The 13,745-nt window shown below is 41.9% G+C and overlaps 1 protein-coding gene across 3 annotated transcripts in view; it reads left to right on the top strand.

Moving 5' to 3' along the window:
- Nucleotides 1–13,745, top strand: part of dscama (Down syndrome cell adhesion molecule a) — a 61,406-nt gene that overhangs the window by 28,228 nt on the left and 19,433 nt on the right. Inside the window, exons 4-11 of one of the 3 annotated variants that reach the window (XM_060896443.1) lie at nt 5,531–5,677; nt 5,987–6,265; nt 7,512–7,787; nt 8,098–8,394; nt 9,014–9,289; nt 9,914–10,192; nt 10,338–10,457; nt 10,853–11,032. In XM_060896443.1, the coding sequence (XP_060752426.1) occupies nt 5,531–5,677; nt 5,987–6,265; nt 7,512–7,787; nt 8,098–8,394; nt 9,014–9,289; nt 9,914–10,192; nt 10,338–10,457; nt 10,853–11,032 (1,854 nt within the window). Of the gene's footprint in view, nt 1–5,530; nt 5,678–5,986; nt 6,266–6,730; nt 6,817–7,511; nt 7,788–8,097; nt 8,395–9,013; nt 9,290–9,913; nt 10,193–10,337; nt 10,458–10,852; nt 11,033–13,745 lie in introns of those variants that run through there. The other 2 variants (XM_060896444.1, XM_060896445.1) reach the window with 2 other exon arrangements.

Below are 13,745 nucleotides of genomic sequence, written 5' to 3'. Positions count from 1 at the left end.
AACTGTTCTGGATAATGGAGTCTCACAGTATCTTTAACTCTTATATATTAAGACCTTGAGATGTTATTGTAAGTATTAAGCATAATGAGGCTGTAATGCTAATGATGCAAATGGAGAACTAGCATCAGGTTAGAATACCTGGTGCACAGGAAGGGAACGAAGCTCGAGGGTCAGAGCAATCATTATATATTCACACACCGTCGCTACAGATGGCCCAGGGTCCACGTTATGGCCACACCAAGGTCACACACGATCATCCTTATCTTCTATTCCTATAAATAAAGTAGACCGTGAAAGGACCTGCTGTTTCAGTCCTCCATTTTAATTGCGTTAGGGCTGAGCAATATGACCATATTATATTATATCGATATACAGTACATGACAATACAATGTTACTGTGTTATTGCAGTCTCTTAACAGCTTTATTTATAATTAGCAACTAAGATAAACTTAAAAGCAAATTTGATATAAATATTTCTATTATAAACCTATAAATGTAATAATAAATACTTTATGGATATAGATATTGTCGTGTATCATATGATATGATGTTTTGGCTTTGTAACACGTAATACAGCGCTGTTGATAATAGTGTATTTTTAATCCCACTTCTGCCATTGATTAGTTTTATGAGTTTGCGTGCTGTGGGCGACTTGTCAGGTCTGGCAGTAGTGTAGTGAAGCACGATGAATCTTTGTTATTGACCATGCTTCAGTGTACACACACACACACACACACACACACACACACATATATACACTCTCTCTCCTTTTATTTCCAGAGAGAAGTGACAAAATATAATCAAATAAAAATACAAAGAAACAGATGATAAAAAAAATCTTCCAAGTTCCAAGCTCTCAACAATAATCACCCATGCCCCTTTTCCACCGAGGCAGTTTGAGTGCTGGTTCGGAGCCTAATTTAGAACCAGTTCTTTCTTTTTCGACAGCCAAAGCACCGGCTCTGAACCAGGAAAAGTGGTTCTTAAGTAGCACCAAAACTTTGCTTGTCTAGACTTAAGAACCGCTTACGTCAGGGGCTGTGGGCGGGGCTACTGTTAGCGCATTTGATAATGTACCTTAAGTATTCTAATGTTTAATACACTTTTACTTTACCGCGATATGATACATTATCAGCACACACGATAGTAGGTAGCTACATGCTCAGGCTAACTTTTTTTTCTGTGTTAATGATAAAATAACGTTATGTACTTTCTCGACCTCCGTTATGTACTTACGACCTCCGTTTATACAGATTACATGGAGCTTCACGTACACGTTGGATTCGCCGCGTTTGCATGCTAATGCAGGTTCGCAAAGCCATGAACTTTAAGAGTAAAGCAACACCCGCCATTGTTGATGTGTTTCCCGCTGCTGCGCTAAAGTTGCTGGGACACGTGACACGTATACAGTGACGTCACACTCGGCTCTGTGATGGCTCTCTAGCTGATGGAAAGGCAAACAGGTTCTTAGAAGGATCGCCAGTGGAACCTACTTTGAACCAGCACCAGCGCTAGCTCTGAACCAGCACCCGGTTCTTTTTGGTGGAAAAGAGGCACCAGACAGCAACCCGTTAGATTTGCTAAAAGCTCAAAACTAAATTAGAGCTTAGCTTTGCATTAAAGGAGCCATAAAAATTTTAAAGATGCTTCAGTAACAATAATGCTGTACTAGATATTAAAATAAATAATAAATGTATATATATGGGTATGTAAATAAAACTGCTAAAGCTGTAACATTAGCATCACTTTAGCACGTAGCTTAGCTTTACTGAAACCCTTTGAGATCATTTCACTCTCACTCTCACTCATTTTCTACCGCTTATCCGAACTACCTCGGGTCACGGGGAGCCTGTGCCTATCTCAGGCGTCATCGGGCATCAAGGCATGATACACCCTGGATGGAGTGCCAACCCATCGCAGGGCACACACACACTCTCATTCACTCACGCAATCACACACTACGGACAATTTTCCAGAGATGCCAATCAACATACCATGCATGTCTTTGGACCGGGGGAGGAAACCGGAGTACCAGGAGGAAACCCCCGAGGCACGGGGAGAACATGCAAACTCCACACACACAAGGCGGAGGCGGGAATCGAACCCCCAACCCTGGAGGTGTGAGGCGAACGTGCTAACCACTAAGCCACCGTGACCCCTTAGAGATCAATTCAAATAGTTTAATATGATACTTATAAATGTGCCATCAGTATCACAAAGCAGTTTTAAATAAATATTTGAGTTCCTTCATATTTTTGTGTGCGCTAGCGAAAAATATTTAGTTAGCCGGGTTAAAGAATATCTCACATAGCTAAGTGATGGAAAATAAAAAAGCATTAGCACACAGAAGCAAAGCTGTAACATGTTATCTGAAATGGAGCAAAGAAGAAAAATCCTCTGAGTATGATTTAAAAAAAATAATAAAATGAAAATTGTGCTAGGGTAAAGCAGCAAGACTGCAAGATTAGCACTAAATTAGCACCTTTTTGGGAACCATATTTTAAACTAAAGTAAAACAGCTTTTAATTAGCACTTTAACTAGCAAGTTTACAAGTTGTTTACATTATGCTGAAAGAACTTGCTAAAATTTTATACTGTATATACAAATAAAGTGATACAAATAAAAGATGCTGGGTTATATTTTTCCTCTTTCCAAAGGGTGAAAGAGAGACACTGGGTGTGTTTGGAGGACGGAGGAAGAAAAAGTGTGACTGTGTTTTGAAGTGAAAGTCCCAGGAGGTCAGGGAGGAACAGCATGGGGTGCGAGTGCTGAATTATTTACCAGAGGACAGAAAAGGAGAGGAGAGGAGAAGTGGGTTGTTGTGTTGCTCTGTAGGAGAACCGCACAGCGTTGAGCAATAACCTGCCGCTTGGCCACGCTCGGAGTAAGCACTACACAGCTTCCTGATATCAGATTAACAAAACTGGGGCAGGTGGATCCTCCATGTCCTCGTCTGTAAATGCAGTCATATCCCGCAGCACACTTTTCATTTCACGCTCTCTCACAGACGAGACGATTTAAAAGCTAGCGATTAATAGCCTGTGACATGAACGCGAACGTGTCCTAGCCTCGAGTCAAGGTGACATACTTTGTTTTGACAGAGTTAGAACTAGTCATGATAAAGAAATGCTGGATTAATTGATATACCTGGTCGTCATATACACTTAGTCTACTGTATACGAGGAAGAAAACACTCAGAGTTCACATGGTGTGATGAAGCACAGTTACTATTACCATGATGTTGATTATTTCCTTGTCTTCCATTCCATGAAGTGTTTTATTCGTCTTGTATTACCGCAAATTGCCAATAAGTATCGTTTTTTTTTTACTTATTAAAGAACATGTCATATTTTTTGTCCATTTATGGAATGACTATGAAACAAATTTGTTGCTGTTCTCGCGCTCTCTCTCTCTCTTTCACTCTCTTTCTCTCTCTCTCTTTCCCTCTCTCTTCCCGTTAATGTGATTAAATAAAACACACACACACATTCACACACATACACACATAGAGAGCTGGATGTCATGTTTAAAAAAAAAAGCCAACAAAGCCTAAACTCCTCTGTCCTGAAGATGTCTGAAAACGAAACAATGCACTGACACTGAAGACTCCTTCCATCAATCATACATTAATGTATCGTTGTCTAAAATTTCACCAAATCAAACATTATAAGTTGTTTTTTTGGGGTGTTAAATGCGCTGCTCTTATAGAAATTATGATGTCTTATTATAAGTCTGTATTTATAGAATCGTTGCTCCAAAAGTCCTTTTCATGCTTCTTCGGTCACATCTTTATTGCAACTCATTTATTTCTTAACCCTCTGTTACAGTAAGTGTGTGTATGTGTGTTTGAGAGGGACACGGTGTCTCCGGAGTCTCTGATGTGCACTTATCCTCTATGTTGCACACTTTTCCTTGTTCTTTTATTCGAGCATGACAAGCTGTCTGCTTTAATGAAGCCACTCCTCGTTCAGCACCAGGACCAAAAACGTGCTTTAAACTTCAGCCACTTTGCGAGGTGCCTTGCAGGGATGAGAGTAACAAAAAAAAAGGGTCAATAATGTTTCTGTCTGTCTCGTTAATCTCTGGTATACAATAATAAAGGAAAATTTATACACTTGAAATAAGTGTCTGATGATATTCTGGTATTAGGCTTGCAACGGTGATGATATCAGGTATCGCCATGGCGACGGCTATTGAAACTGGACAAGCCGAAATGCAGGAAAACGTGTTAAGGGATTTAGCAACAAATATTCTCTCTGCTTACTGATCAGCACAGACTGTGATATGACAGGTGGTAACCATAGCAACAAAATCGCTAAGCTTATTTCTTGTGGTTACCATAGCAACAGCAAAGTAGCACAGCTACTTGTCTAATGACTTAGTAATGAAATACTTGACCATGGAATAACAAAAGAGGTTGTTTCAGCTGTATAGTACACAAACAGATCAGTGTTCGATCCTGGAACACGAGAGTCCGTCCCATTGGTTTGTTCCAGGTTCTCAAACCTCTCAGGATTAGGACTTGGTACTATACAGTAAAGTGTCCCTAGATGTGACTTAAAGTGTGCCTTATGATGGACTAGCATCCTATTCAGGATGTATTCCTGTATGCTCAATGACAGGCGCGTGTCCCCAGGAGTCACCAGGAAAAAGCTACGGAAGATGAACGAATAAATAAATTGATTTCTTTATACAAATCTTAACACACCTTCTTGATCTCTGTGTGCCATTACAAATATACAGAGTAGCCTCTAAACTTCAGGATCTAGGAATTCTGTGTTGTGGGTGTGGTTTTTTTTTATGATTCCTTTCAACCCTTAACTTATTAAGGGTTAAAATTTCGCCTATAAATATGTATTAAAAATTCATTGAAGTGCCTGAACACATACATAAGTTTTAAGATTAACATTTTTTTTTTTTCATTTTGGAGCGGGTTTTTTTTTATCTCATTGTCTTCAAGCAAACACAGACATTTTCTCATAAATATGCATTTCTATTTACACACACACACACACACACACACACACACACACACACACACACACACACATACATACATACACACACACATAAACAGCAAATTTAGCTCACAGTCTAAAAATGCCTTAAAGACATCTAATCCACGCTCACTTGCTCTCTCTCTCTCTCTCTCTCTCTCTCTCTCTCTCTCTCTCTCTCTCTCTCTCTCTCTCTCTTTCCAACTGGGTCAGAGCTTACAATCGCAGCATCCTCACTTCTGGTTCGCCTCACACTGATTTGCTCTAAACTCTTTACTTATGCTGTTTGAGCGCTTACACAAACACACACATTTTACACGACAAACTTCACTCTGATACGCAACTCTAACACAAACCATGTGAAAGTTTTTTTCATAAGCGATTCATTTATTTAAGATGATTTCTACACGACACTTAATTCATTTTTCCTGTGATTTTTTTATTTTATTTTTCACATGCTTTGTTTTGTACAAATGAATTTTTTAACTGCCTACAAAAAAACTGAATACTAAAAAAAAGTGTGTGTTTCAGGACCTCGATTTCTCATAACGTCCACGGGAGCCTTGTACATCCTGGACGTGCAAAAGGAGGACGAGCTGTTCAACTATCGCTGCATGACGAGGCATCGCTACACCTCAGAGACGAGGCAGAGCAACAGTGCACGGCTCTTTGTGCCAGGTGAGAGAAACAAGGGGAACGTAATAAGATTTTCTTACATTTTTACCTCAAATTTTATCCAGTTCATCCCATAAAGTTACACGAGCGGCCATCTTGGACCAGCACAGTGGTTTTGCCATTTTATTTATAAATTGTTTAAATAATGAACGGACAGATCTTTTGTGCTTGTCTTCATGGAAATTATTTGAGAAAACGAGTGAGATTTCCATCCCACAAGACGGGAAGATTGCTAAATCCTGCTCAGATGTCCTTTAATCTTCCTCCATTTTTATTCTGAATATTTATACCTCCTGCTTCTCATCCCTGAAGACCCCTCGAACTCGGCTCCTGCCATCCTCGATGGATTCGAGAAACGAGAGGTCATGGCGTCGCACAGGGTGGAGCTCCCGTGCAAAGCTTCAGGACATCCGGCACCAAAATACCGTTGGCTGAAGGACAACAGGCCGCTGGAGCCGGACACACGCTTCAGGCAGAGCGTTACCGGTCTGCTGATCGAAAGAGCGCAGCCAAGCGACTCGGGCAGCTACGTGTGCGAGGTGTGGAACAGCTACGGAAACGCTGAGGTCATAGGGCGCCTTCTGGTCAAAGGTACGCTCTGTTTGGTGAATCTGAAGCTTTTTGAACATTTCTGTCCATGAAATCACAAAAATGTACATTAATATTTGCACAGAGAAATTATACTGAGTATTCAGAATCCGGATACGTTCCTACTTAAAGGTGGGGTCTCCGATTTTTGAGAAATGCTTCAGAAAATGAGTCGGAACGACAAACTAAACAAAAATCAAAACTAACGTGTAGCCAATGAGCAGAAAGGGGCGTGTCTTGTCGATGTGGGCGGAGAGAGTGTTCAGTGTGCGTGTGTGACATTAGCAGAAAGCGGTTTTAACATTGACATGGAGGATAAAAACAAAGAAAGAAAGAGAAGAAAGGCTTACGATAAGGTAAGAAGTAGGACGTGTTAATATAGGATCAGCTTTCCAGCGCTGGAGAGAACTGAAGGAGCAGGAAGTTGGTCACATATTCACAGATTGGAGTTTCCCGAGTCAATAACTCCTGAGCTAAACGCTGTTACTACACAATCTGTGAATATGTGACCAACTTTACTTAAGACGCCGAGGCGCTTTTTTCCTTCTCGATAGGTGAGTAACGTTGGTTTTGCTTTGTTACACAGAACTAATATATGTCTTTGTCCTTTACATGATTATGTTTGTGTGTCATTATTGCTTTGTTTGCTTGTTTATCTACAATCGTATTGTTCTTCCCTTCAGCTATGATAAAGACACATTTCTTTCCATTAGTTGCCTGGGTTACGTATGTATGTATGTGTGGGTGGAGCTATCGATACAGGGGTGGGACCCATTTGGGTTAGGGGCGTGTTTGTTTTGGTGATTTCAAATGTCAACATTGGCTTTCAAACATCGGAGACCCCACCTTTAAGTTGATTTTTTTGCGCTCTTCATTATTTACACCTCAGAGGTTGCCAGATTTTTACCAGGATCTTCCAGCACTTTACAGACGGAAGCAGCATTATTTTATATCTTTACAGTTAAACGCAATTAGATTCACCATAAAACAGCCTGCACTAATATAATGATATAATCTATGAATGTGATGATTGTGAGAATTGAAATAAAAAATATGTATCGTAGATCATTTTGCTGCATGAAGAGTGCTGGTCGTAATTCGTCACATGAATCACTGTGCCTTTGTCTCAGTTGATTCAACAATATAGTGATTTGGTGGCTTATAAAATATCACTTCATTGTATCAGTGCATCATATTATTTGGCATTACATACTCCATCGCTGATGCTCGGTGTGACCGTTTTGTTCAGAGCCGCTGCGAGTGGTGGTCAGCCCCAGGAAGGTGAAAGGCAGCGTGGGTAGCCAGGTTTCCCTGTCCTGCAGCGTCACCGGTTCGGACGAATACGAGCTCTCCTGGTACCGCAATGGCGACAAGATCAATGCAGGGGGCAGCGTCCACATGAACGGGATCAACAAAGAGAACCTGGTGATGGATGGCATGGCCAAGAGCGACGGAGGAGCTTACCAGTGCTTTGCTAGGAAGGGCAAGATCTCAGCTCAGGACTTTGTGCAGGTCATTTTAGAAGGTAAACATTGTTTATACATCAACGAAATTAGGCGCCAGTGTGTGGATTCATTAATAAGAGCTGTTTTTATTGTGTCTAGTAAGTCAGATATTTCCAGCTAGAGATTTGAAATCTTCATTGAAATTGACACCCTAGCAAACATCTAGTCAAATATTCTGTATGAGGTTACAGTAAACCAAATTTAAGATTATTAAGCTATATTTACACTTCGTAAGCTTTCGTTCACCCAAAATCTTCTCTGTAAGCATGCTAGTAGATCATCTTATGGAGTTCACAGAACTCTCCTGCATTTTTCCTTGTTTCTTGACAGACGGCACCCCCAAGATCCTGTCTGCCTTCAGCGAGAAAGTGGTGAGCCCCAACGAGTTCGTCTCTTTGATGTGTCACGTGAAAGGGACTCCACAGCCGGTGGTGACGTGGACGTTGGACGACGACGTTGTGGTGAAGGACAGCCGGCACCGCATGGGCCACAGCATCACAGCTGAGGGCAACGTGGTCAGCTACCTGAACATCTCACACACGCAGGTCCGTGACAGCGGCGTCTACCGGTGCACCTGCAACAACTCGGCGGGCACGGTCTCCTACCAGGCTCGAATAAACGTAAGAGGTGCTTGTCAGATCAGCTCCTCCGAAAACACACACACAACTCACACAAGCCTTTATATATTAACAATACCATGTTTTTTCTTTAATTAATGTTCCTATTAGTGAAATAATTTCCATCAGACTTAACATTTTTTATCCACTGTCTTTCCTGCAGGTCTTTGAAGCGTCAGCGTCTGTAACGAAGCACGTCACGCTCATCGTTTATTTGCTTACTTGTTTTCCTCTGCCTTTAATTTAAATGTCTTAAAATGCCCCCTTCTTCTCTCTCTTTCTCTCTGTCTCTCTTAATCCACTGCAATGTTAAAATCTTTATTCTGATTGGTCAGAAGCTGTTCTGTATCAGCGCCTCACTCGTGCCTGGACATGGACAATGAATAGATTTATTGAAGAGAATGTTTTCAGGTTGTCTCAGTAGTGTGTCAGGCTTCAGGTTTGAATGAAATGTTGAGAGAGGAAGGAATAGAGGCGATAGCTGCAATAACGAAGTAATTACAGAAACTCGGTTTGCAGATGACGCAGAAGAAAAGTGTCGGTTTTGCGATTGATGAAATGATGCATTCATCCAAATCATTTTAAACAAGTTTCTCTCTCTCTTATTTTTTTTTTCTTCATCTTGACAGGTCCCGCTGACATACGCCCCATGAAGAACCTCACTGCCATCGCCGGCCGGGACACGTACATCCACTGCCATGTCGTCGGCTACCCGTACTACTCCATCAAGTGGTACAAGAACTCCAACCTGCTGCCCTTCAACGACAGACAGCGAGCATTTGAGAACAACGGCACTCTGAAGCTGCTGAACGTGCAGAAGGAGCTGGATGAGGGCGAGTACGCCTGCCATGTCCTGGTCCAGCCGCAGGTCTTTAAGAACCAGAGCGTCCACGTCACTGTGAAAGGTAAACGGCTGGAGATGGAGCTTGAGGAAAATCTAAAATATGATCTACTTTCTAATTCTTAAATATTTGATGAGGCTCTGGGGGCACGGTGGCTTAGTGGTTAGCACGTTCGCCTCACACCTCCAGGGTTGGGGGTTCGATTCCTGCCTCCGCCTTGTGTGTGTGGAGTTTGCATGTTCTCCCCGTGCCTCGGGGGTTTCCTTCGGGTACTCCGGTTTCCTCCCCCGGTCAAAAGACATGCATGGTAGGTTGATTGACATCTCTTGAAAAATTGTCCGTAGTGTTTGAGTGCGTGAGTGAATGAGAGTGTGTGTGTGTGCCCTGTGATGAGTTGGCACTCCGTCCAGGGTGTATCCTGCTTTGATGCCTGATGACGCCTGAGATAGGCACAGGCTCCCCGTGACCCGAGGTAGTTCGGATAAGCGGTAGAAGATGAATGAATGAATGAATGAATTCTATTACATAAATCATTTTTATTTCTACACTGGTCCATTTTAGCACCTGTGTGCTTTTATTATTAATCGTAATTCTTACACTCGGTGTAGTGAATAACTGAGTTTGAGTGCAGCTGAATGAAAGTTGTATGTAGTTTATTTTACTCTTCCTCCTCCTCCTCCTCTTCAGTCCCTCCCTTCATCCAGCCATTCGAGTTCCCACGTTACTCCATCGGTCACAGGGTCTTCGTCCCATGCGTGGTGCGTTCAGGTGATCTGCCCATCTCTATCAACTGGGAGAAGGACGGAAAACCCATTAACGCCAGCCTGGGTGTCACCATCGACAACATCGACTTCACAAGCTCTCTGCGCATCTCCAACCTGCAGCGCGTTCACAACGGAACGTACACGTGTATCGCCCGAAATGATGCCGCCGTCGTCAAATACCAGAGCCAGCTCATCGTCAGGGGTGAGCAGAACACGATGTACTCACCTCAACGCTCTTTTAGTCCTCAAACTCCATCAGTGTTGTATGTGTTTTGGAAATCATTGGAGAAGGTGTTCTTGTGATGAAGCATGTGTTTGTGAAATGTTCTTGATGTTCTTCTGTGTAGTTCCACCAAGATTCACCGTCCAACCCAAAGACCAGGATGGGATCTATGGGAAAGCTGTGATCCTCAACTGTTCTGCCGACGGAGAACCTCGTCCCACTATAGAGTGGAAATACTCCAAAGGTACAATTGACTTACCGAAACACAGTGAGGTTCGTCTCTGATTAAAGCAGTGATAAGGTTCCTATCTGCTTAAAGCATCAGTGAGGTTCTCTGATTAAAGGAACAGTGAGGTTCTTCTCTGACTAAAGCATCAGTGAGGTTCTCTGATTAAAGGAACAGTGAGGTTCTTCTCTGACTAAAGCATCAGTGAGGTTCTCTGATTAAAGGAACAGTGAGGTTCTTCTCTGACTAAAGCATCAGTGAGGTTCTCTGATTAAAGGAACAGTGATGTTCTTTTCTGATTGAAGGAACAGTGAGGTTCTTCTCTGATTAAAGCAGCAGTGAGGTTCTTTTTTAATTGAAAGCATCAGGGCAAAATGACGTTCTCTAATTTTATATTTTGATTGTTCTTGCAGGTGCTGGTGTTCCTCAGTTTCACCCAATTGCACTAAACTCGGGCTACAGGGTCCAACTGCTGAGCAACGGTTCTCTGCTCATAAAGCATGTGCTGGAGGAAGACGCCGGTTACTACCTCTGTAAGGTCAGCAACGACGTGGGAGCTGACGTCAGCAAGTCCATGTACCTCAACGTCAAGAGTAGGTCACGCTGCTGCCTCGGCCCAATTATTCACCTCTTCTTCCTGCAAACGTTATTAGATTATTATATTAATTATATATGATTACATTATTAATATTCATCAGTATACCATCACAAGGCCACTATAATAGGAACACCTGCACATGTGGCTACAACACATATACTAAACCTTGAGGTGGATGAACTACAACAGCAAGTCTGGTTCCACGTCTGTCATGCAATAACATGAATCTGAGGCTATCATGAGCACAGACTTACAGTAGACAAAGATTAATCAAAAAAAAAATTAACTGGTCTTCACCTGTCCAGCTGCATACAGGAGGAGGTGTAGGGATGTTCCTATTAAAGTGGCCAGTCAGTGTATCTTTAAAATTGTATAATAATACTAGGGTTGTAAGGTGTCTGGATGATGATTGTGCTGGTTATTTGCCCTTAGGGATACAATTTTATGTTGTGTGTGTGTGTGTGTGTGTGGGGGGGGTATTTTTACTGTTAGAGGTTAGACAAGGTCACTGGGGTGTAAAGGAAAGAGGCAGCAGATGTAGCCTGGTGTTGTAGAGCTTCTGCCCTACTGTAGCCTTCCAGCACCATGTGTGTGTGTGTGTGTGTGTGTGTGTGTGTGTGTGTGTGTGTGTGTGTGTGTGTGTGTGTGTGTGTGTGTGCGTGTGTGTGTGCTGTATCTCTGTGCTCACTAGCCAAAGACTTATCTCCCCTCCATTAAGCCTTGAACTAAAGCAAAAGCAGTCATGTAGAAAAGCGAGCTCTGAGAAAGCAGTCTCTCTCTCTCTCTCTCTCTCTCTCTCTCTCTCTCTCTCTCTCTCTCTCTCTCTCTCTCTCTCTCTCTCTCTCTCTCTCTCTTTATCCCATTCTGCCTTTCATTCTGTCTCCCCTCACTCCATCTCCTCAGGCTTTAGTCATCTCTCCTCCTCACCATCTTTCTCGTTTTCAGTGTTCTCCTTTTCTTTTTCACTTTGTCTTTCTTTCTCACCGCCTCCTTCACGATCGTATTCACGTATAACGTTTCTCTTCCTTCCTCCGTGTCTGTCTATTATGATCTCCTTCTTTATCCATCCATGCTGTCTTTGTTATTCTTTTTGGGTCTGTCTCTTTCGTCCTACTTTTTCTCCAAGTATTCATCTGTCTCTGTCTTCCTCTCTTCTCTCGCTCTTTCTGGACAGCTCGATATGAAGAATTTTCTCAAGAATAAATGTGTCGCACGAGTAGAAATGTGGCTGTAAAAGCACATGTTATTTGACTTATCTCTCTCTCTCACACACACACACACACACACACACACACACAACACACACTCTCCTCTTCACCAATCAGTGCATACATACTCAATGTAATTGATGACAAAGCAGAATAATCTATATAAGTTTTATCCCGATCTATACTTCGTGTCAGAGTGAGCCACTAGGCTGCATTACTTAGCACAAACTAGCGATGATTAGCTAGCTGCCTGACTAGTGCACCATTTTCTGTTTGAGGCAAGAAGCTAGCAAACAAATGTCACATGCTCTGTTCGGAGTAATAAACTGTTATAGCAAACAATGTACATTTCAATCTTGTCATCTCGCAACCTTCAAAATATTCAATCCCTTCTTTAGCTCTTCTTTTATGTAGCATGAACTAGAATGTTAGCAAGCTTCACTGTTTGAAGCCTGGGTTTGTTTGTATCCATCATAAATGCTAACAAGCACACCGCAGCATGCTAAAATGGACGGATTGTTACGTGATGTCCGCTAATAAGCAGTTAACACACAGAGATATGTTTTTAGGATCTACGTTACGTGTTTGTATTTAGGACTGCAGATGAGGTGGTGTTGGATTTTACAGCTTAGGGTCACTTTAGAAAGGAATATTTGGGTGGTGTTAATGTCTGATTTATTTGGAATTATCCAGTAATATTTGTCATAATCCTTAGTTATGTCAGAATTAGCCAGTAGGTAGAATTACTTCACATGAACTAGACATGATTAGCCCACTACCCTGTAGTACTCATACAGCTAAGAGAAGAAGCTAAGCTAACACAAGTCTCACACACACACTGAGCTGTGAGTGATAAATCGTTACATGATAGAATTTGTAGGGGTTTTTTTGGACCAAACATAGCATTTATGTTAGTAGCTGTGACTGATTTGTAAATTAGACTTTACAGATTGTCTTTTTAAATAAGATCCTCATAACTGAGCTTGATTCTGAGCTCAGTTCTGTGTGTGTGTGTGTGTGTGTGTGTGTGTGTGTGAGAGAGAGAGAGAGAAAGAGAGAGAAAGAGAGCGAGAAAGAGAGAGGAGAGACCCAGTATGAAGGATAAATTGGTTACTGTACAGTAGAAGAATGAATAAATGAATTAAATACCTGCTGTGCACCATCTAGTGGCCTATTGGTGAAATAACACTGCTGTACCTGATTACCACTACATGGCTTTGATAAAAATGTCTTCATATTTGCATGCAAAGATTCTTGTCATGTTTCTGAACAGGAAATAATATCAATAATGCTTATGTATATGCTACAGTATAATACCAGCTGAACCGGATTATCTGTGGTTTATTACCACTGGTTTAATTCCAGTTACTTCACAGATCTTGATTTTTATGCTCAAGCACAGATTGGACTCGATTAGCTCAGAGCATTAGTCCGGCCCTCTAAATCACTTACTTCCCCATCTCATTATGCTAAATGCCGGACTAAATTACACTGCTAATG

The sequence above is a fragment of the Tachysurus vachellii genome, chromosome 20 (assembly GCF_030014155.1).
Source record: "Tachysurus vachellii isolate PV-2020 chromosome 20, HZAU_Pvac_v1, whole genome shotgun sequence".
NCBI classification, from domain to species: domain Eukaryota; kingdom Metazoa; phylum Chordata; class Actinopteri; order Siluriformes; family Bagridae; genus Tachysurus; species Tachysurus vachellii.
This window is presented reverse-complemented; position numbering and strand designations above follow the sequence as displayed.